The sequence below is a fragment of the Xyrauchen texanus genome, chromosome 48 (assembly GCF_025860055.1).
Source record: "Xyrauchen texanus isolate HMW12.3.18 chromosome 48, RBS_HiC_50CHRs, whole genome shotgun sequence".
Classification (NCBI taxonomy): domain Eukaryota; kingdom Metazoa; phylum Chordata; class Actinopteri; order Cypriniformes; family Catostomidae; genus Xyrauchen; species Xyrauchen texanus.
This window is the reverse complement of record NC_068323.1, coordinates 15,631,086-15,653,654: the sequence shown is the minus strand read 5'-3', so window position 1 is coordinate 15,653,654 and position 22,569 is coordinate 15,631,086. Positions and strand designations below refer to the sequence as shown.

The following is a 22,569-nucleotide window of genomic DNA, read 5'->3' as shown; positions in this document are numbered from 1 at the left end:
ATCAGTCGGCCCATTCTCCTCTGACCTCTAGCATCAACAAAGCATTTTCGGCCCACAGGACTGCCGCATACTGGATTTTTTTCCTTTTCACACCATTCTTTATAAACCCTAGAAATGGTTGTGCGTGAAAATCCCAGTAACTGAGCAGATTGTGAAATACTCAGACCGGCCCGTCTGGCACCAACAACCATGCCACGCTCAAAATTGCTTAAATCACCTTTCTTTTCCATTCTGACATTCAGTTTGGAGTTCAGGAGATTGTCTTGACCAGGACCACACCCCTAAATGCATTGAAGCAACTGCCATGTGATTGGTTGATTAGATAATTGCATTAATGAGAAATTGAACAGGTGTTCCTAATAATCCTTTAGGTGAGTGTATGTGTGTGTGTGTGTGTATATAGATAGATATAATTTGTTTTATTTATTTTTGGACCACTTTGTTATTGCTTTGAGTAATTGGAAACTAACAGTATCAACAGCTGTCAGCCCCATTGACAGCTGCCTATCAGTATTACTGGTTCCAGTCACATGACCCAAAAGATAATATCGGATAATATCTTATTGGTCAATGGTTTATATTATTCTGTTGTTTGACAAATTTTCATTCACAGTGTGAAAATGTCCAGGAACGCAATGTTTTGATTCAAAGTTCAAGTCTAGTTTGCGATCTTGTTGTAAATAGGCCTTTTAGTGCTTAATTTTAATATTCTCATGCTTCATAGATACAGTTGTGTATCTGTTTTTGCTGTCTGTCCAGGGGCTTTACTAATACTGTGGCAAAGTCTGTGAACATGCTTTCCTCATTCACTCCATCTTTCTCCCAGCTCTGTCATGTACAGTTTTCTCCTTGTCTTTACGTGAATGTTACGTATCTCATAGTGCATCTGAAACGGTACACTTCTCTATTTCTGTGTGGCATGTCTACAAGCACTTGTGTTTTAGTTTTGCATCCTTACTGAGAAATGTACAGTTTAAAAGAGTCACTGTTTCATTCCATGTCATGTATGTCAGAACTGATGAAGAGTGGCTCTATATTATATTTTTTTCAGCTTTTTGACTATTTAATTTGTCTCTATATGTATTTGCATTCACATGCTTAAATTAGTTTTTTCAACAACTACATGCATGTATATTTATATTTTACTAAAACAGTTCAATACATGAAAAATTACATGCAGGGACTTCTGTAAATATTTGAGCGATGCAAACAAATAAATGGACCCACAGTTTTGAATCGGTTCATTGAAGTGGACAGTTTGAACTGATTTATGGAAATGATTCAAACATGGCAACTGTAATGCTTAAAAATAAAAAAATAAAAGTTTAAATCGTAGTTGCAATTACAATATTGCCCTTAACGACACAAACTCCTGAGTCATGGAAGGATTGCAAACTTAAGTGTCATTAGGCTCTTTAGAAACGTAATGTTGCACATTAAGCAACATTGTAGATATCACAATGATTTTGGTGTTATATTGTCACAAATATACTGTGAAAATTCAGTATTGCCCAACCCTACCCCATACTTGACTACATGACTACAGGGATGTATATTCACCCTCAAATAATGACAAAGTCATTATTTTTTCATGCCACCACAAGCTAGCTGTCTTTATGTAGCTGTTAATTTTCAAATAAAACATTATTTAAATGTATGATGAATAAAATGCATACTAATTAATCAACACATGAGATTAAAAATCAGAAATGTATTCCATGCCAGGAAGCTGTGCAGCAAAAAAAAAAAAAAAAAGGAACTGTGTAGACAGATTTTTATCCCGCCCACCATTTCTTTAGTAGAAACATGTAGAATGGGACCAGATTGGGCAACAGCAACGTGTCGGTGGAAAAGGGGTATTGGTAACCTTTTCTCTGCTTCATCTTTGTAGTTCTATTTATACTCATACTTTCTTACCTCCATCTCAGGATGGTGGATGTTGGAGGGCAAAGATCAGAGCGCAGGAAGTGGATCCACTGCTTTGAGAATGTCACATCCATTATGTTCCTAGTTGCCCTGAGCGAATACGACCAGGTCCTTGTTGAGTCTGACAATGAGGTAATTGAAGATTTTTATTTTTTTATTTTCTGTTTCTGAACTGGTTTAGATATGTGGAAGAGAAAGTTGACCTAGATCCAGACTCTTAAGGATTTTATTAGACTGAACACCCTCATCTAAATCAATTGGTTCATCTCTCATAGCATCCAAGCAAAATTGACACCACAAATGAAGGATATATATCTTGAGAACAAGGATGTTGTTCAGGTGGTTGAGTGTGTTATGAATGATTTTGTTTTCTTCTTGTGAAATATAGCTCATTTTAAACTATACCTGTAATATGTTTCTCATTAACCCAATATTACTGTTTAATTAAAAGTCGGCCCTTATTTTGACCCTTACAAAAAGCACGGTGGCGGTTCAGTGATGGCATCAGAAGGTAATACTATGGTACATGTCCAATGAAGATATAGTATTATCAATGCACATGACCCAAAAATGTTGGTATTACTGTGGTACACATCCTACAATCTGGTATTACCATGGTACACGTCCTATAGACTTGCCACGATATCATAGTTTTCACACCGGTGTGGTGTTGATGTTGGTTGGATGCCGAGTGGTACTATGGAGTAATTTTCATTAAGCAATAGCTTACACAATGCAAGGAAGCTTGATTTCAAACTTTGAACTTTATTTTAACAAAGTGCAGTTAAAATGTGTGATGTTCAACTTTTTGAAAGATGGCTTTTCAACAAACCTACTTAATCCATGCATTCTCTCCATCATGGGCTACCGGTCGGGTAATTTGTTGTCCGGGCAAATCACTTTTTACAACACTGGTTTAATGTTGGTGTTTTATTACCATTTCATCCCAGGACCCAGTTTAGCTGCTTTGGAAGGTAATGACTTTTGAATATGTGTGAATACATTTGGGTTGTTCCCTCCTAGGGCTGGACGATATGCAAGAAATATGTTAATGATATTTCTAAAAAAAAATAAATAAATGTATGTGTGTGTATACATACATAATAATATCCAATTTCATCGGCAAACCCCGGGCTGAGGGATTGGTAAATAATCTTTCGTTAGTGATTTTGCATTGAAAATTAAATTCATTTATTAAAAAATGAAAAACTTGAACTCAAATTGCACTTAAAACGAAAAAGCTATTAAAATAACAGAGGTTAAAAAAATAAATAAAACGTGTATATAACCACCTTTCCATTAACCATCACGCAAGTATCTCTGTGACAACAGGCAGAAAATGACTAAGAAAAATTACGATTTAAAAACTATTTTAAATGTAAATCAAATTTTAATTTTGATAATCACTGAAATATAAATTTTGTTTTTTATGATTTAATCAAAGATGTATAGCCTTTATTTAAAGTGACTGCAGAGTTGTGCTCGCAACGATCAGCTCTGTGAAAATAAAGCGAACTGAACTTAAAGCAGCTCCTGAGCCGAGATGTCTGAGGTCATGTGCAGCATTCTCACAGATGATGCTATTCTTGCAAAAAATTATTCAGAAGACTGAAACTGAGTAGAACATGCATATGTAAAGGGTCCTCACAATACTGCAAGACTGATATGGTATTATCACAGTATACTTCCTAAAAATTATAGTATATGTCCTAAATTATGGTATTACCTCGGTACACAACATATATGTATAAACATTAATAACATGTACAAAGACAGGCCCTAAAAGGCCAAATACATTTTTAGTGATACCATTTTAGCATGTTAGTCAAATACTATAAATGGAGAGCACTTTCCGTTGAGCTTTAAAAACGAAAACATTTGCGTCCATTAGTGCTGTTTTTCAATGTAATTATGTTCTATTTGTACCTCTTTGACCGCTTGTCAGTTAAAGAAATAACCTGCATTCTGCTTGTTGCGTCAAGACCATTATCGGTATGAACAAACGTATGATTCCCATAAAAGAGTAACATCTCCGTGGAAAGCCAACGAGCCGCGTTATCCGCTGCTTGCAAACGTGGCACAAAATATTTGCGCAACAAGCACCACATCTGAAATGGTGTGGAATGATATCAAGCTGCCTTATATTATTGTGTAGGCCATTCAGCAATGTAAATTACACCATAGCACCACTGAGTGTCCAGCTAACCGAATTACTGGTATAACCGGTTTTGAATGTGGATACACACCGGTATGAAAATGATGACATCGTGGCAAGTCTAGTCCTTAACTATGGCATTACCATGGTACACATCCTAAAAATAATGATACATGTCCTAAACCATGGTATTACTATGGTACACGTCCTAAAAATGAGGTGCATGACCTTATCTATGGTGTTACCACAGTACACATCCTAAAAATAATGATACATGTCCTTAACTAGGGTATTATCATGGTACACATCCTAAAACTATGGGTTTTACCACATTACATGTGCAAATAGATTGGTAGTAACATCATACTTTTTAGTTGTTGTTTTTTTTTTTTCCCACCTTTCTGGAGTTCTGTAAATCAGTTTGCCTGAGGTTCATTTGATAATTAGTTTGCAAATAGTGTATAAGCTGTTTGAAAAAACATGTTCCTAGTAGTTCTTGTAGCGCTCTGTGGCCAGTGATGACTATAGAACCCCATTAGCTATAGTACAGTCTACATTCAACCACAGTTATGATGCTCAATAATGATGCATTAACCCTTAATGCAAGCAAAGCAGGGCCATCCTCTCCTTATGGACTTTTTGTTTTTAAATAATTCAGAATCGAATGGAGGAGAGCAAAGCGCTGTTTCGCACAATCATCACCTACCCCTGGTTCCAGAATTCTTCAGTCATACTATTCCTCAACAAGAAGGACCTGCTGGAGGAGAAGATCATGTACTCTCACCTGGTGGACTATTTCCCTGAATTCGACGGTAAATGCCCCTCACAATTTAAGTTTCAAAGGAAGCCTGCAGTGACAGCTTGTGGTAGACATGTGAACTGCAATTAAGTGTGTTGATGAAATGAAAAAAAAAAAAACACAACATAAGATTGTGGAAGATGTCACTTCCTCCACCCTAAGGTGGCATTCACACAGGAAACATTCTTACATTCCATCTTCACTTTTTTTAATTGTTGATCTATGTACACATGCGTCGGACAGCTTTTGGCTGTTGCATCACATTTAACTTCTAGTATCTTGCCACACAAATGTGGTTAAGATGTTACACACAGTTAAACGTAAAAAAAACCCAAAAACAAATATAAATCCATGAATTTCGTTATGCTCTATCTGTAATAGTTTCATTTTTCAAATTTTTTAATTGAATGCTATTTTTTACATTTACATAAATTACTGTTGGTTTAAACAATGCATTTGTAGTTCCAGTCTAATTTTCATATTTCATGTTTCATCATTTTGGTTAAGAGGTAAACTGATATCTTATTTCCAGACTTTGTCTAAAATGGATTTTGTAGAAACCCTGTCGTCACGTGATAACTTTTTTTTTTATTATTTATTTAGTTTTAGTTTTTCATTTTACCTAATTTTGATTTACAATATATTTTTTCAATCTTGGTTCTCAGTCATCATGCCTAGCTGAGATAAAAACGTATTGAAGTTATTACTAACCTGTCCACCAATTCACAGGTCCACAGAGGGATGCCCAGGCAGGTCGCGAGTTCATCCTGAAGATGTTTGTAGACCTAAACCCTGACAGCGACAAGATCATCTACTCTCACTTCACTTGTGCTACAGACACCGAAAACATCCGCTTTGTCTTTGCAGCGGTCAAGGATACCATCCTGCAGCACAACCTCAAAGAGTACAACCTGGTGTGAGAGTCAGAAAGAGAGAGAGACACCTGCAGCCCACACATGGCCAAAAGCACTACACACCTATGTATTACACACATGCACAAGAATTGACAGCTTCACCCCATTAGGCACTGGATCTTTATGTTCTTAGCCCTTTTTATTTGCTTGTTTTTCTCTCTGGATGAGTGTTGACACTTGGCGTACCACTCCAGTTAAAAGCTTTATCATCTTCTCTTCCTCATTGGTCCTCAGTTAAACATGAAGTCTGGGCCACTTAAGTGGTGCGTAATGAGAGCGAGCATTAATCTGCTCTGTAGATGGGCTGCAGGTGAGCTCTACCTGAGTGGAACTGAGGTACGAACTTTACGAAAACACTTTGGGTGGAGATGCACGCATCCATAATGAAGAGTGGCAAGATTCTTGAAGGACAGACACCACAGGTCATCCTGTGTGCTACATTGAGTCTAAACTTCACCCTGTATCACTGAATTCAACCAGGTGTTAGTTTTGCCAACAGATGCTATGACACTATTGGAGGTGGAGGCGATTAGATTTGATGTAATACTATCTTAGGGGTGATGTATGGAGATTCAAGTTTTTCCATCACTACTGGAGTACTTTGAAAAGAGACTGTGCACCACATGACTCTTTTCTGTAATATAAATAATGAGTAATGTAAACCACACAAGTTTTCTAAATGTAATTTGATTGTTTTTACAACTCTTAACCAAGCTTCTACTACCCGAAATTGTTTGCGACATTTGCCATACTACCCAGATCCTTGTATTCACGAAACTGTTCTTTATAGAGGCAAACAGTTTCCTTCAGTCTGATATTTGCCAGTATTGAGGTATATAGTCAGTACAGTTAAAGGGATAGAGCTATTATTCAAAGATATTTACGGAAGTTTGCGAAAAATTGTGATTTTGTTTACATGCTTCGTCACAAATAGTTTAATGTTTGGTCTTTGACCAAAGAAATCAAAATAAAGGATTTCCCAGCCTATTCATTCAAGTTTCTACACAGTATAACATGAATATTTGCGTGGATTTTGTTTTCTGGAATTTTCATAGATGTGGCCAGAAAAATCCAGCGACTCAAATGTTCGAAAATCTGTTTGTTCCACGTAGGATGTCACCTCTTTGGGCAACGCAGTACAACAAAAAAAGTGCTAAATTGAGTGAAATCAATTTGATTATTTTGTTTTAAGTAATTTATGGACCAGATATAATGTGGATAATTTGACTCACTTTTCCGTGTGACCGCACTACAATGAAAGCGGGGATTGAGTCTCTACTGCTGTAAAAAAAAACATCCATTGGCAAGTGATCTACTTTTCTTTTGGTATTTCGTAATTGATTGTCACAGCTCTGGTCTTTTTTGAATATTTGAAATGCTTGAAAATGGGAAGTTGAATTTCCATTTCATGAACGTCGCTTTATGCAAATAGGAAATTGAGAATTTATCAGTGGTTGAGTTCTTTAACTGGTCTCTGCTTGCTTTTTTGTAATTTGAGAGTTTGCTCTCGGTTTCGTAGTACCATATCTTCATTCTCACTTGATGGATTTCTTGGATTCCATAGCTAGTATGTTTCATAGCTGGCTTTTTTTGTCTTAATGTAATTCAGGTGAGTTTTCATACTTTCATTACAAGGGCTAATTATGGGCAGAGCTGACCGAATGAAAGGACTCTATGAAGACTATAGAGCAATAGGTATGCCGAAGTGGGTATCTGAATCAGGGACAGTGTGGTGACGCCAGGGGAGTCATGTGCCATTGCCGTAGGTTCATTTTGCAAAGCATCCAGGGAACACCTTGAAATTAAAGCTATTTCTGGCTATGTGAGCCCTCGCGATCTTTGATATGGATGGAGTCCTCTTAAGAAAACGTGTTTATTCGTTATAATTTCATAGAGTAAGTTAATGCATTTTGATGGACTGCTTTCTCCAAAGTATTATCAGGTTAATTCTGTAAATTTAAGGGTTTAAGATGAGGATTAACTGCATTTGTTGGTGGCGGTAAACGATGTATATTTTAACAAAAGTGGTGCAGCACATTTTTGCCATGTATGGTTTTGGGGCCACTATGGTTGAATGCATTTCTGTTGAGGCCCATTTACCAGTCAGTTTACGGCACACCCTACATTTTACTGTTTTCCGCCAACTTGCGATAGAGGAACAGCTCCTATTTTGTCGTATTGGCTTTGTAATATATCGCAAGATAATAGTAGCTTAATAAAATGCAAATCTACGTTGAACCTGAGAAGATACAAAATATTTGAACCACAATAGACACTTATTGGCGAGTAAAATTTCTCAAGCTTGTTTTACCCATAATTGAATGTATTTCACGAGGTTTCTCTATTTGCGACAACTTATTGGTTTTCAAAGTGTCGGTTCGGGGCACAACTTGCTTTCGAAGGTGCAGTTCGTACATGTTTTCCCACAAACATAGCTGTATATATTTGCCAATCGTTGCATTTCTAATTAATAATTACTTAAGATTTCTTAACATACACGGTATATATTTGAACCATTTTAGTGCATTTTGCGTTTGTTTGCCAAATTGTCAGAACATCAAATTCTTAACAACCCTCCCGTGCCAGGCCAGTTAAGCTGCCTTTTATTTATTTTTTCGTTTGTGTTTTGTTTCTCAAACATCCAAAATTTGCATACAGTAATGTTTTTGGGTAAATTTTTGTACGCCATATTAAACTGTATATTTATTTGGATGGGATGGTACTGTCATTTGCAAATTTGCCAATTTCGAACTCTAATGTAATTAAAAGTAGAGGTCCTGCAAATTATGACAGCGTTTTTGGACGTGTGGATGTTTGAAGCTTGTACATACAGGCATTATTTTAAAGGGCTAGGCCAATCTACACCTGAGAAACACCAAACTTTTCATTCTTTATCCAACAGAAAACACTACAGCCGGTCATTTGGTACACATTAATTACTGAAGTACAACAAAACATCAGAATATGTTGTGCAGATGGTAAAAAATAGCTTTGATTACTGAAGTGCTGTCCATCTATGTGCTGTTCAGCTGGTGTTTTAAGTTTAAGTTGTTTTTTTGGTCATCAACAGTTTATGGTGAAGGTTGATGTATTTTTCCTCCCTGGGTCAATGCACTGAACCTACTCTGCAGTAAGTAGTAATGGAATGGACTCCACTCATGATGTACCTGTTCCTCCAAACTTGTTCCAGGTACTTTGAGAGATGCAAACACTAATGAATAGAAATTCAACTTTTGCTTGAGGTTCACGTTGTGATGGATGCGTACAATATGAAGCTATCTTTTACCTTTTTTTTTTTTTCCTGATGTCGATGCATTACCTGAACACTTGTATGTAGGACACTTTAATATAATACATTTGTTTTTGATAAAACAGGTTAAAAATAAACTTGTGTAGTGGTGTATAAAATCAAAGTATTGTATTACTTTGTAATGTATTTCTTGTTCGGTTGGTTGCTCTTTTTTTTTTTTTTTTTTTTTTTTTTTTAAAGCATACCAAATGTAAATGATGTACTATATTGAGTGTGCCAATCCCTTTGATTTGTAGAACCAGACTCTTTACAAGTGCCAATGTTGTGGAAATCATTTAAAAAGGACTTGTGTATTTTATGGTCCTGTTTTTAAAACATAAACATTAAGTATGTGATTATGGTAAATAATGCAACAGGAAAAGGACAATTTTATTCTGTATTTAAGATTAAAGATGACAAACTGCTGTTTTTAAAAGAAATTACATTTAAATTGCATGTGTTTGTTTTTGGTGGAGAGGGTTGGGTAAAGGAGAAACCATATTAACGTGAAACCCTGCTGACAAGGGGCTTAATTATTGTTCATTTACAGTATTTTAGACATATTTCTCTTTTGTATGTTTCATTTCAACCACTGTTGCCTGAACCTCATTCATACATGAAAATGACTTTCATAGCCTTCTCCTTTAAAGAAAAAAAATATCCATTTTAAATTGGAATAAAATTTGTTCCTATACTTGTAGGTTTGTGCTGGGCTTCATTTACATCATTGCTTTTATGAAAGCTGAGCAAGACGTTGTCTAATAGTTTGTCTTGAAGAGTCAAAGTTTCTTGATGAAGGTGGACCGTGATAACACAATGTCTGCAAAACAGGGTTGTAACATCTGAAATTGTCTGGACTTCTCAAAGTCTGCATTTTGACTAATTTTGAAAACATCAAATGCTAGGCCTATATCTTAACTGGTTTATTCTATTTCACAGCACTGTTTACATGGTAATTCCCCTTATATACCATTGTAACCATAGTTTCCACATAGTTTGCATATACTACTAAAATAAAACTTGATTTAATTTGGTTACTCATCACGTTCTTCAAAAAATAAACTACAGATTCTGAAATGAATATGCTGTTTGAAAGAGATTGGATATACATTTTGGTTTTACTTGATATGAACATTTATGCTTAAGTTATTGAACTGAGGAAAATGGTTACCGTGGTCTATTTCTATAAGAGTATAAAATAATGAAATGGAAGAAAATTTCAAATTTTGGACCGAATAATTGATAGAGTGAAAGTTTACAGTTACAGGCATTGGTTTGCAATTGTACCTAACCATACACGAACAAGGGGTGTGTTTTAAAATCTAGTGAGCTCCCTACCTAGACAGCATTTTGTGTATCATAGGGGCTGTTTAGACCAAATGCATACTTGTGCTAAAAAAGCTACATGCAACGCATATAACAGGACACAGTGTAGCCTCGAGATGATGTTCTTTATTTATTTGACAGGCTGTTTAAAGAAACGTGGGGCGAGATGCTGAAAAAAACAAAGCATAAGCATATGGAGCCATGTTTTTTTTTTTAACAAAATTTTACAAATTTAATATAAATAGATTATTGACTAAAAAAATGCTGATGCCAGTAAAACAGTAATACTTCATTGTGTGTGCACGCATGTTTGCATTGCTTTAACCCTTCTTTCTAAGTCCCGCCTTCTCGCGCACCAGTTGGTTGATTATAATTGGCTTGCAGCAACTATTGGTCACATTCCTGCCTGTCAATCTCTCCGCTACACACAAAGCACTGTTGTGTTCGGCATCAAAACAGTTGCTTGACAACAGCAGCAAATGTCAGCTGAGTGGAAACGATGCCCCAACGAAAGTGCAAATTTACAGAAGATTTGCACAAACTATTCCCATGCTTTCGTCCAGGTCGCTGCACTTATGTGTCAGTTGCTAATAAAGATGCAAGTGATTAAGAAGCACACATTAGCTCTGCGAAGCAAGGTGAAAGTTCATCAGGTAAATTAATGGACTATTTTTTGCAACCAGGTAAATTTATCACATTGCTTCATTTTCCATGTCCATTCAAAATAATAGTAATGGTAAATGAAGGTACACTCATGGCATCAAATATTTTATTTTAGTACATCAACATTCAAAAGAATGTTGGAGATTTTTATTTATATATGTTATGCTAATAGAGTGTCTTTTGCATTCATGGTTTTCCCAGCAGAAATAAAATTTTATTTTTATTTTTATGTGTCCTCTTTTTGGAAAACCAGAATATGGTCACCCTATTTAAAGGCTACATCCACACTAATATGTTTGAAGAGAGTAAGTCTGTCGCTCACAGCCTCATTGTCATTCTTGTTAAAAATCAAAGATGGTGCTGCTGTGATTTAGAGGTTAGTTTGCCCAAAAATGAAAATTCTCTCATAATTTACCCTCATGCCAATGCAAGTGAATGAGTGCCAACATTTTGAAGCTCCAAAGTCCACATAAGGGCAACATAAAAGTACTCAAGACAACTCTGGTTGATAAATCCATGTTTTCTGAAGCAATATAATAGGTGTGTGTGAGAAACAGATCAAAATATAAGTCCTTTTTCCTTCACTTTCTCTTGACTTTGGTGATTCATATTCTTCATGCATATCTTCCCCTACTGGGCAGTGAGGAGAATTCATGATAAAACATGACATAAATATTGATCTGTTTCTAACCCACACCTTTTATATCGTGTCTGGACACATGGATTTAACCACTGGAGTCTTATGGATTACTTTTATGCTGACTTATGATGATTCTGGAGCTTCAAGATTTTGGCACCCATTCACTTGCTTTGTGAGAACCTACTGAGCTGAAATATTCTTCCAAAAATCTTAAATTGTGTTGTGCTGAAGAAAGAAAGTCATACACATCTGGGATGACATGAGGGTGAGTAAATGATGAGAGGATTTTCATTTTTGAGTGGACTATCCCTTTAAGATCAATACTTTGGAAAACGATGACGTTAGTAAACTGAGGGCTAGTGTGGATGTGGCCATGGTAGGGCAGTTCACACGGGTTTGAGACAAGTCCTCTTTTACCCACACCTTCCATACAGACAGCAGCAGGCAGCCATCACCTCTCAAAACTCCACTTTTGCACAGCCAGCCACTTGATTTTCTCCAACAAGGGAGGAGAGACGAGTCCTCATCTGAGCTTATTCTCAACCTGCAAACGGAAGAAAGCTACAACATACTCCAGCAAACCGTCTACGGATCTTTTTCCATACCGAATGCGTGTTAAAGAGCGCGCTCGGTGCTGCACACATCAGGCTGCTTTATTGCCATAGCAGCAGCGCGAGCTGCCTGTAGCTGCCACAAGAGCCTCAGCTAGCGACCAAACAAAGAAAATACAGGCACATATAAACCTCGTCTCTTCAACCGTTTCACTGTTCTTTAAAGAGGAGGAGGCAAGACCCCGAAGACAAAAACTGACATGATGTTTCCACAATCCAGGCACTCGGTGAGTGTTAATCGAGCTGTTTTGTGGCGCTTTGTTGATGTTGTTAGCTGGGCTGAGCTTAGCATTGGCAGGAGAGTCTGTGTGCAAGCTGGAACTTATTGCAACGATTTAGTATTTATCATGCATTTTACTGTGTTAGTTTTTTCTGATTTATCAACCACAACATTTTGCAAGAAAATCCACTAATGCATGTTTTGGCATATGGGAACAAAGTAGATGTTGTGTGATTGGAGTGGCTTTAATACTTAACAGTTGGTGAATCGTGTTGATATGAGAAAGTGGGCAAAATAAATGCCTCAAACCTCTAAATCTAATCATTCCTAAGTCCTAAACCTCTTAGATCTTGTGCTTTCCTCTGCTAAACCTTTGTAACCTTTTATTTGTCTGTACTTTGCAGCAGTGCATCATGAGATTTCAAGTGCACCACAATTCATTTGAGTAATTTTTTATATGGTACATATTCAATCTTTCAGTTTGAGATGTTGAATTAGTATTTTCTGATAAATTGACTTCTTCAGCCTGTAGGGACATGGATAAATGCCAGGTTTTTATGTCAACAGGCTATGAGGTTTTTAAGACATTTGGCAAAAAAAAAAAAAAAATCTAGGGTAAATCTGTAATAATTGCATATTTGCATTATGCAAGATTTTCCCTGCAGCTAAGCAGTGGTCTATGTGTCTTGTTGTAAATTAAAAGTTGATTTATTTATTTTTAACAAAGGAGAGAGAGCCTGCTACCACCGTTTAGAAGGTTATGAACTAATTTATGGATTCAGGGTTTTTCCTGCATAGAGAATTACTAGACGGCCGCCTCCATCAAATTTCGTGCCGCCTCCGGCTATCTACAAAACTCTGGTGGGTGTCTTCATGGAAAACACTAACAAGCATTGCACTCTATGGATTGTCATTTGTAACTCCAAATCTCTGCAATAATAATAAAAAAAGTACCATTGTCGAATTGTCGCTTAATGTAATTTAACGTAACTTAAGATAATTTTAAACTACAATGATAACATGCAAGGCGAGAGGAGTGCTGCAGCTCGAGTGTCTGATAGAAACTCAGATCACAGCTTGGCGATATATCTTTATTTCATCCATAATTAAAGTTAATATAATATGGGAGCATGCCATGTAAATAAACACAAACTCCAAAACTGTCACTTCAACCAGTCGCGGAAGAGATCCAATCTGAGCGGGAGTCGAGACTGGGAGAGATTTAAAGTTCTGCCGGCTGATACGTGCTCGTCTCTCACCCCGCTGTCTGCAGCTCGCAACATGTTGCAGCATTGATGACATCATCATGATAAGATCAATCTTATTTGAAAAATAACACTAAAATGACAACCACAATAAAATGTGTGTGTGTGTATGTATATATATATATATATATATATATATATATATATATATATATATATATATATATATATACATCCCAGCCTGGGATTAGGTTGCACATAGTGAGTGTCGCTTTTTAAGTAATCAACCTACAGTAACTAAACTGGGTGAGTAGTAAAAGTGGGTTTATCTGTGGTCAGACCATTTGTAATATGCTTAGAAGTGTTTGGTGGTAACTAGGGCTGCTCGATTATGGCAAAAATCTTAATCATGATTATTTTGGTCAATATTGAGATTATTTAACACGATTACTCGTTGACTTTGGAAACATCATGCATTTATTGAATTTTTAACACTGGGTTTCCTTGAACTTGAAATATAAACTGCACTGTGTAGGGGAGGAGGCTCATATTGCCATATGGTAATTATTTTATGTTTTGTGTGGTAGTCAAATAAAGCCTCCATTGCCTCATTTACATCAGGCTCACACTTTACGGAATGAGATCTACTTTTTCATCATGTTATTGCAGCGAGATCTACCATGTACAATAAAGTCTATACACTATCACAATACCAACATTTCAGTAGTCTGTAGTGAACTTCCAAACAACAACAACAAATAATAAAACTAAATGTTAGTTATGGAAGAATTTCAAGTTCTTAATTTTTAAAGACCAGTAAACAGTCAGTAATAAACTAACTAAACAGCAGTGAATAGAAATAGATAAATTTTTTTAACAGCAGTAGGCTATCAATTATTCAAGTAAACATTCAGAATGAAATGCAACATAAAACTACTACTGGTGTTCAATGTATGATTATAATACATTAAAGGGGTCATGACATGAGAAACCAAATTTGCCTTGATCTTTTGGTATATAAGAGGTCTTTGTATCATTAAAACGTCCTGCAAGTTTAATATTTTAAGACGTCCTCCCCATTCTAAACGAATCATTTATTTAATCAAGCTCAAAATACAGCTAGTTCTGGATTCATGGTTAGAAGTGACGTGTCGGTTAGAAGTGACGTAACAGCGTTTGCATATGACCGCCTCCAGCGCAAGATAACTACGCTTTAAGCGCAAAACAACTACGCTCATTTCGTATCGCCGTGCGCCTCACAAGTGTTCAGTCGATGGACAGCGAGCTCTGACAGAGACTACTTGTGAACAGAAAAATTACGATGCCACACAGATGTGCTGTTCCTGGCTGTGGTCAAACAAAACCTCTGAATAAGCTGCCGAAAGATCCAGACGTCAGGGAAAAATGGATGCAGTTTATTTTTTGCGGACGTCCCAGTCACAGCAAGGTTAACTTAAGCGTTTGTTCTGTACATTTTAAGGATGACTGTTTTGAGAACAAATCTCAATATGATGCTGGCTTTGCCAGAAAACTGTTGCTCAAAGATAAGTCCGTGCCGACTATTCTGGGAACAACGACGACGCAAACTGTAAGTAATCTATTTTAAACTTTAAACTACTTTTTAAAGCGCGATTTCATTCATTATGAATAATCACAGTGTTTTTACTTAGTTTACTTGCATATTGTTCTGGCTGGGAGCGTCAATAATTGATACATAGGCACTGACGTTAGCCAATCATAACAGTGGGCGTTAACACTGAAGTCTTAAATGGAAAACGCCCCCAAAACAGACTGTTTGAATCAGAGGATGAGAAACAGGGTGGGAAAAGGTCATAAATCACTAGATTTTAAAAGTTTTTCTTAAAAAAAAATATATTAATACTATAATTGCACCTAAGGGAACATAATAATACAATAAAAAAACCCATGTCATGACCCCTTTAATACTTTTTAATAGAGATGTGAATCTTCACTTGCCTTATGATTCGATTACGATTCAGAGGGTAACGATTCGATTATAAAACGATTCTCGATGCATCACGATGCATCTTGTCCACCAATTCTTTTATTAATAACCGTTACATATGAATCTGTGGCGATGGATGTCCAGGAATCGCAGGTGATGGCCACTCGACTCCATCACTTTAGATTTTGTGTCACTGTACAGAACAGGTATGAAAAAACTCAGAAAAGGGATTCTGTATCTCGGCTCCAGGGCATGGAGGAGGAAGCGAAATCCGGTGTTTTCCACAACTGAGTACTGTTAGGGGTATAACAGTTATGATCTGGACCAGATGTGGAGAAAGAAAACCAGGAGTCGAGAAATTCAATTAAAGAATCAAAATTTACTGAAAAATAGTTTGCAGTGAAATTGGTAGAGCCAGAGACAAAGTCTCACGAGGAGATCGAAAGCTAACTCGTACCTTACACAAAATCTTACATCAATTATACCATTTGCAAGGACGTACATTCCATTATTTCACTCCTGATTGGCTAAAAGAACATAAAGTCACAACATATAGATAGTTAAATGGCCTATCAACATTAATCAGCGCACTTGTCGTCCGCGCCCGCGATTTACGTCTGAAGTGACCTCGCAGATGGTCGCGGGGCGTCTTCGAGTCGGCCTGGTGTGCATCCCTGGTTCAAAACCTAGGTAGAAGGTCAAACGCACACACAAAACACTGACGAACGACAGTCCTTCTCTGGGCACAAGTCTGCTAGAGCACACATTATCAGGCCATTTGAACCAAAACAAGAGAGATAAAATATTCACTCCTCGGGCAGAGGAGAGGGTTGAAATAACATACATTTCTTCCCTAAAGAAATAATAATAGAAAATCACACTTCTACTATTCAGGTAGTATTGCATAGGACTTTAAACCATATACTTAATCATAGAAAAGGTAACAATCAAACACAGAATACATCTGGAACACATGTTTAACGCATTCCCCCTGACCCCCTCCCCTGAGAGGCTGGAGAGCAAAATAAGCTTATCCCCCAAAAGACCTTCAGCCGACGTGCAGGACAGAGAGACTCTGGAATGTTCCTAAAAGAGACTAATTAACATTCAACACACATATGATTCAAAGTATATTTCAATTATGCATAAGAAAATAGAATTGATTATGTGATCATGCATATAGTTAATTCATCACTTTATTAAAAAAGTTAAGCAACAGAATATAGATAGATATTGATATAAAAGGATATATATATATATATATATGTATTGATATATATGTATTGATATATGTATTGATATATCTGAAGAGCCAAGGGATTTTGACCCTCACCCTTCAGTACGGACGGAGATCCTTTTCAATAAATGTGGCAATGGACTGTGTGATGATCTATGCCCTTTCGGAGTTCTGAGGTAAATTTGATACCATTGCTTGTTGTATTGTTGGCTGATTAGCTGTGTTTTGCGTGATTGCTGCTTGCTTTAGCTCTGGGTGAATTGTGATTCCTCATATTTGTGTTGCCAAAGTATTTAATTTTAGTTCGACATGTCTTGCTTACAGGATATTTTTTATCAAGCTAATTTTTCTACTTAGAAAAAAAAATTAAATATGCGCAAATATATGCTTTCAAGAAGTTAGGTGCATTTTTAAGCTGCTTCTCTCCCTCCGACATGTGTCCTATCTGCGAACATCAGACGCAAGTGCTTTGCTTTCGGACATAGGCAACTTTTTTATTAATATTTAATAAGACTACTTACTTTTTAAAAACAGTACATATAGTGTATATTATATTTAAAAAAAAAAATGTATGCATCGATGCAGAATTGTAAACGTCAGCATTATGATGCATCGTAAAAACTATTATATTCCACAGCTCTACTTTTTAAAGCTACTAAAGCTACCCAGTCAAGAGCAGTGAGTGTTGAGTGCAGAGTGAGTTTCTTGTTATGGTTGTTTGATTATTATAACACACTAGACGGAAGCAGGTCTATTACAAGTCTGACATTTTAATACAAATCTTCTTTTTTCTCAGTTGTTTACATTCACTTTAGACATCACTCTCTGTGTTTACATGAATACGTCACCAAGATGGGCATTTTGGCAGAATTATTATTTGACCATTCAGGTGCGCATTAGCGCGAGCATGTTCAGCACACACATATACGCCACCTGTCACTCAAACAGGGTGCAGATTTTACTAGATCACTAGCGAATTATAAAATTACGTGATCTAGATTATTTTCAACAGCAGAATAATAATATTAATGTTGTAATAAGTGACACAGGCCTAGGCTATCACAAATATAGCAGGATATTTTTAGTTATTGACATTTTAATCAGTCTGCTTGTCCAGTCGGATAAGAACAATTAACTTTTCACTTGCCCCTTCAAAAATCCACTTGTCCCGGACAAGTATTTATGTTGAGCTCTGATTAAATATTGTATTCAACATCCTCTGATAACAATTGTTCTTTTGCAGTATAGCTCCTACAGTAAATGTACATTGTTTTTAAAGGAGTTTTAGATATTATTTGGTAAAACAAGTCAAAAAAGGCTAATCAAATAAGTATTTTGTTCCAGTGTAAGACTACATTCTCTCTCACTTTTATGTTCACTTTGATTAATCTTTAACTCCCATAAAACAAACGTTGTCTTCTTAATAGAGCTGTGTATTGCCGATTTTCTTCATGATTATATACACAGTGAACGTGATGCATATATTATTATTCACTATGTCACAGGCCATCACGTTATATTCTAGCTGCAGCAAATACATGCGAGTGACGAGCTTCCCGTGCCAGTGTGTGCATCAGCCGCGAGAAGATTACATTTCCTCCCCGTTCAATACACAACTCATAGACCTCACAGAGAATATCAGTTTCTGAGTTTATTTTTATAACCTGCTTCCTTATTATTTTAACTTTAATAAAGGTTGCTTTAACGATATAATGCCGGGGTGTTTAATTTCTAAACTGAATGTGGCACAATAATCGTTTTATCTCGATGATCTTGTTTTCATAATTGTTGGAAGCCAAAATCATAATTGAAAATATAATTTGATTAATCGCCCAACCCTAGTGGTAACTCAATGTGGTCATCACACCAAGTTACTTGCATGCTGTTACTAATTAATGAGCTAACATTGCAGATATTTGGCTCTCTTATTTGAAGTGTTATGAAGAGGTTTTGAATGAGAGAATTGATTTGCTATTACAAATGTATTATTTTTGTAATATTTGATCTCAGTTTGCAGTGTAATTTGACCACTATTCATTGGGCTAGTTGTTGGAGGAATACTAGGTATCTCACGGTCATGGAAAGCCTGTAATCTTGTGGGTTTTTGTCCATTAGCTATGAGATTTTCTATATGATAGTGCACTCCTAAATGACTAAATGAACTTTTAGCAGATAGCCTACATGCATTTAAACTTAACTGTATTTTTATTTTAGGAAAATAGTCAGAAAATATTGTTGACTCATCTTGCACTCTCCAAAAATGTTTTCCAATAAAATGCTCTTTAGAATGAGAATGCCCCTCCCCCTAATACCACCTGCCACTTGGTTGGTTTCAATCCATATATTTTTTTATGTTATGGAATATCACATTAAAAATATGCTGGATGGAAATACCAAGATGTGAATATAATCTCCAAAATACACATAAAAAAAAAAAATATATGCTCACGGAGGTGGATACATTTTTTATTCTAAAAGAAAAAAAATGCCCATAAACTATGGTAACACTTTTACTGAATGTTTTATTAGTCAAAAAATGTGGGTGTCTATAACAGCACCTTTCACTTATTTTTAGGGCTGTCAATCGATAAAAATTTTTAATCGAATTAATTACATGGTGTCCCAATTAATTAATATAATCGCATATACACATTTTTGCTGAGAAAGCCCCTCATATAACAATAACTCAGTATATAATGATTATACATATTTATGTCAATATATAATTATACATAGTTATCTTTAAATATTAAAAATTTTATATATATATATATATATATATATATATATATATATATAATAAAAAATATCAGATAATTAAAATGCATTACATTCTTGTGGCAGAAGAGTTAATCATTGATAAGACAATACAAAAAGCGGCTTTAGAATACAATGTATTGTTTACTACCATATTATTGATCATAAGACATCATTGGCATACAGTTCACAGCAGTTCATTACACAAGTGAATTTGTCAATCAGTTGGAGATTTATTATGAGGGGATAAACATCATAAACATAACATTTTTAGTTCAAATTAAATATTGTTTAATACTCAATCTTTAAACACAAGAATGTAACGCATGTTTGCGTTGTTCTTCCTACTGAAGTGTTTTCTTCACTGTATAAACTGCACGTTGCTCATAGAGCTGAAATTTTACTTACTACCCTCTGGAGTAAGCAGGTGGTACAACAAGCTTGCATTTCTCAGGAATCTTCCCTATTATGGTGCGATTAATTGCGTAAGTTTTTTTTAGCGTGTTATTTTTTTGTCAAATGAATCGCACTGTATTAACGCATTAAATCGACAGCCCTACTTATTTTCGAACCATTCGTGGCAAAATGAGGAAATATTTAAATTGTCTTGTTTCTGGTATTTGGTTAAAGATTGTGAAACTGCACACCTTGCACAGTCTGATAATGAATGACCAACAGGGAACATGTGAAAATGTGGGCCCCAGTTGTAGCCCAGCACTACTTTGTTGCCACGGTGCTGTGGCTCCATAGCAACAACTTCTCATCAGGCTTGACACAGAAGGTGTTTACTCTGACCAGCCTGAATGGCTCGTGACATGAATTGTTCACCCTGGCATAGTTGACTGCCGAGACTTGCATGCAGCCTTTTTGTAAAGTTGGTGCCCACCCCAACCATTTTACACAAAGGCTTTCACGGTAGAGTGAAAAACAGAAGTACAATGTCATGCCTTCATGTTGTGGAGTAACGTGAACGATTACAACATTTCCCCATCATTCTTTGCCAACAGTTTTGATGTATCAACATCCTCTTCTTTCATCTCCACCATGACAAGGTTTATGATGAGACATGCCTCCAGTTTCAAACCCTTATGGCGCAATCACACATACCTTTGCACGGCTAAATTCCATGGGCGAAATACAGTCATCTCAATGGGAATCCTCAACTCTTTTTAACTTAAGTCTCACGGAGTATAAAGGGCAGCATTAAAAACGGCTGTTTGACACATTATATAATATATAACTATATTTTTGATGGTTTCACACGTGCTCAACATCAGCCCACACCATCTTCGCCTGTGGAATTTCGCTGTGGAAGGTTTGTGTGACCACGTCTTTAAGCCGCAGTCTCACCAGGCTTTGAGAATGCAAAATTACTTCGGACATCGCAACGAACAGAACGTGATTCTGGTTTTAATAATAATAAATCTATAATAATGATTGATTTTATTCCATCTGCCAGCAACAATAAAAACATGTAGCTTTGAAATATGTGTTCTTTGCATTAAGCCCAGAGGTCAATGTGTTGTTTTGAACTTTTATTGGTCAAAAGTTTAAATATCATGTGAATTCGCAGATCAAAGTTCATCGTACTTTGGATCAAAGTGGAGTTCAGAATTTCACGCCTTGCATTTGTTTGCAAATTAAAGTGAATAGTGCAAACTGCAAAGCATAGCGTGAAGCCCAAAATATACTTCGGTCAGACGATTTTTATTTATTTAAAAAAAATGTCAACTTGCATCTGGACTTTAAAGGATTCAGATCTCTGTTTTGTTCAATTTAGTTGTAAGACATCAGTCCACTTTTCACGCGGTTATTTTTTGTGACCCAATCAATTCAAATATTGTTATAAATTGTAACAAATACTAATAATGACAATAATAATAATAATAAATTGTTATTAATATTATAATTATTTACTTTTAATTTTAAATACAACAGTAATTTATTTAAATCATGCTTTTATTTTGACATTCTGAATTCTCCACGAAGTCCTGTGTGTGTCTGTTTGTAGGCAAGTTCACAGTAGTTTAATCTGCTTCTTATTCAAATTCTGGTCAAATGCACCTCCGGTGCCGTTCTAATTGCATATTCTAAGTGAACCGAACTATTGAGCATCTACATCTAAGATGCTGTTCGTGAGTAGCACTCAAATATTGTGCACCGCTGTGAAGGCTAAAAATAGCCACGAGTGCATCACCAGCTTGTGCGTGAGTTTGTGTCAACAGAGCAGTGCCATTCACTAACGCGCTGGCGCTGTGCATACTATATATTTACTTATTAAACACAGCCTTTTGTGATTCACAGAGCTCACATCTTCACATGTCTTCAAGTGGCTTTGAATAAAATGCACAAGTCATATGAACTACACTTAATGTTTTTTTATGGTTCTTTTATGTCATTTTTTGAGCTTGACAGTAACAAACATGACGAACACACTTTATCGGATTTGGATCGGGCTCGTTGGACCGATACCCGATCCATTTAAAAGCTTCAGTATCGGAGCCGATGCCGATCCAGGTATCGGATTGGTGCATCCCTAGTATTGAGTACTCGGGCTGCACAATCTAATCTAGATTTCAATTACAGCTGCCAAAATTCCCTAATCATGAAATTTCTTTTTGGCATAATCATGTAGCCCTAGTGAGTACCTGCCACAATATATAGATTCTTTGGTCGGTACCGGTATCGGTAAATGTTGACATTTAAAAGCATTTTGTCCTCCATTTTGTATGACAAGTGATGTCATAATAGTGGAGATTTGTGAATTGGAGTGCTCCATTGATTGTGGCTTTTCAAGGAGTCGATTCTGAAAGCCATTGTTGCAGTAATAGCTTGAAAGAGAAGCAAGAGTTGGCTGAAAT

At 36.2% G+C, this 22,569-nt stretch overlaps 2 protein-coding genes across 4 annotated transcripts in view; both read left to right on the top strand.

Moving 5' to 3' along the window:
- Positions 1-10,061, top strand: part of LOC127639692 (guanine nucleotide-binding protein subunit alpha-11-like) — a 45,619-nt gene extending 35,558 nt beyond the window's left edge. For both annotated transcript variants that reach the window (XM_052121850.1, XM_052121851.1), the window contains exons 5-7: positions 1,929-2,058; positions 4,740-4,893; positions 5,610-10,061. In XM_052121850.1, coding sequence (XP_051977810.1) covers positions 1,929-2,058; positions 4,740-4,893; positions 5,610-5,800 — 475 coding nt within the window. In that variant the 3' untranslated portion in view covers positions 5,801-10,061. The remainder of the gene's footprint in view (positions 1-1,928; positions 2,059-4,739; positions 4,894-5,609) is intronic.
- Positions 10,062-12,123: 2,062 nt separating this feature from the next.
- The window catches only part of LOC127639694 (TLE family member 5-like), a 49,881-nt gene continuing 39,435 nt past the window's right edge, over positions 12,124-22,569 (top strand). For both annotated transcript variants that reach the window (XM_052121855.1, XM_052121853.1), the window contains exon 1: positions 12,124-12,550. In XM_052121855.1, the coding sequence (XP_051977815.1) occupies positions 12,524-12,550 (27 nt within the window). In that variant the 5' untranslated portion in view covers positions 12,124-12,523. The remainder of the gene's footprint in view (positions 12,551-22,569) is intronic.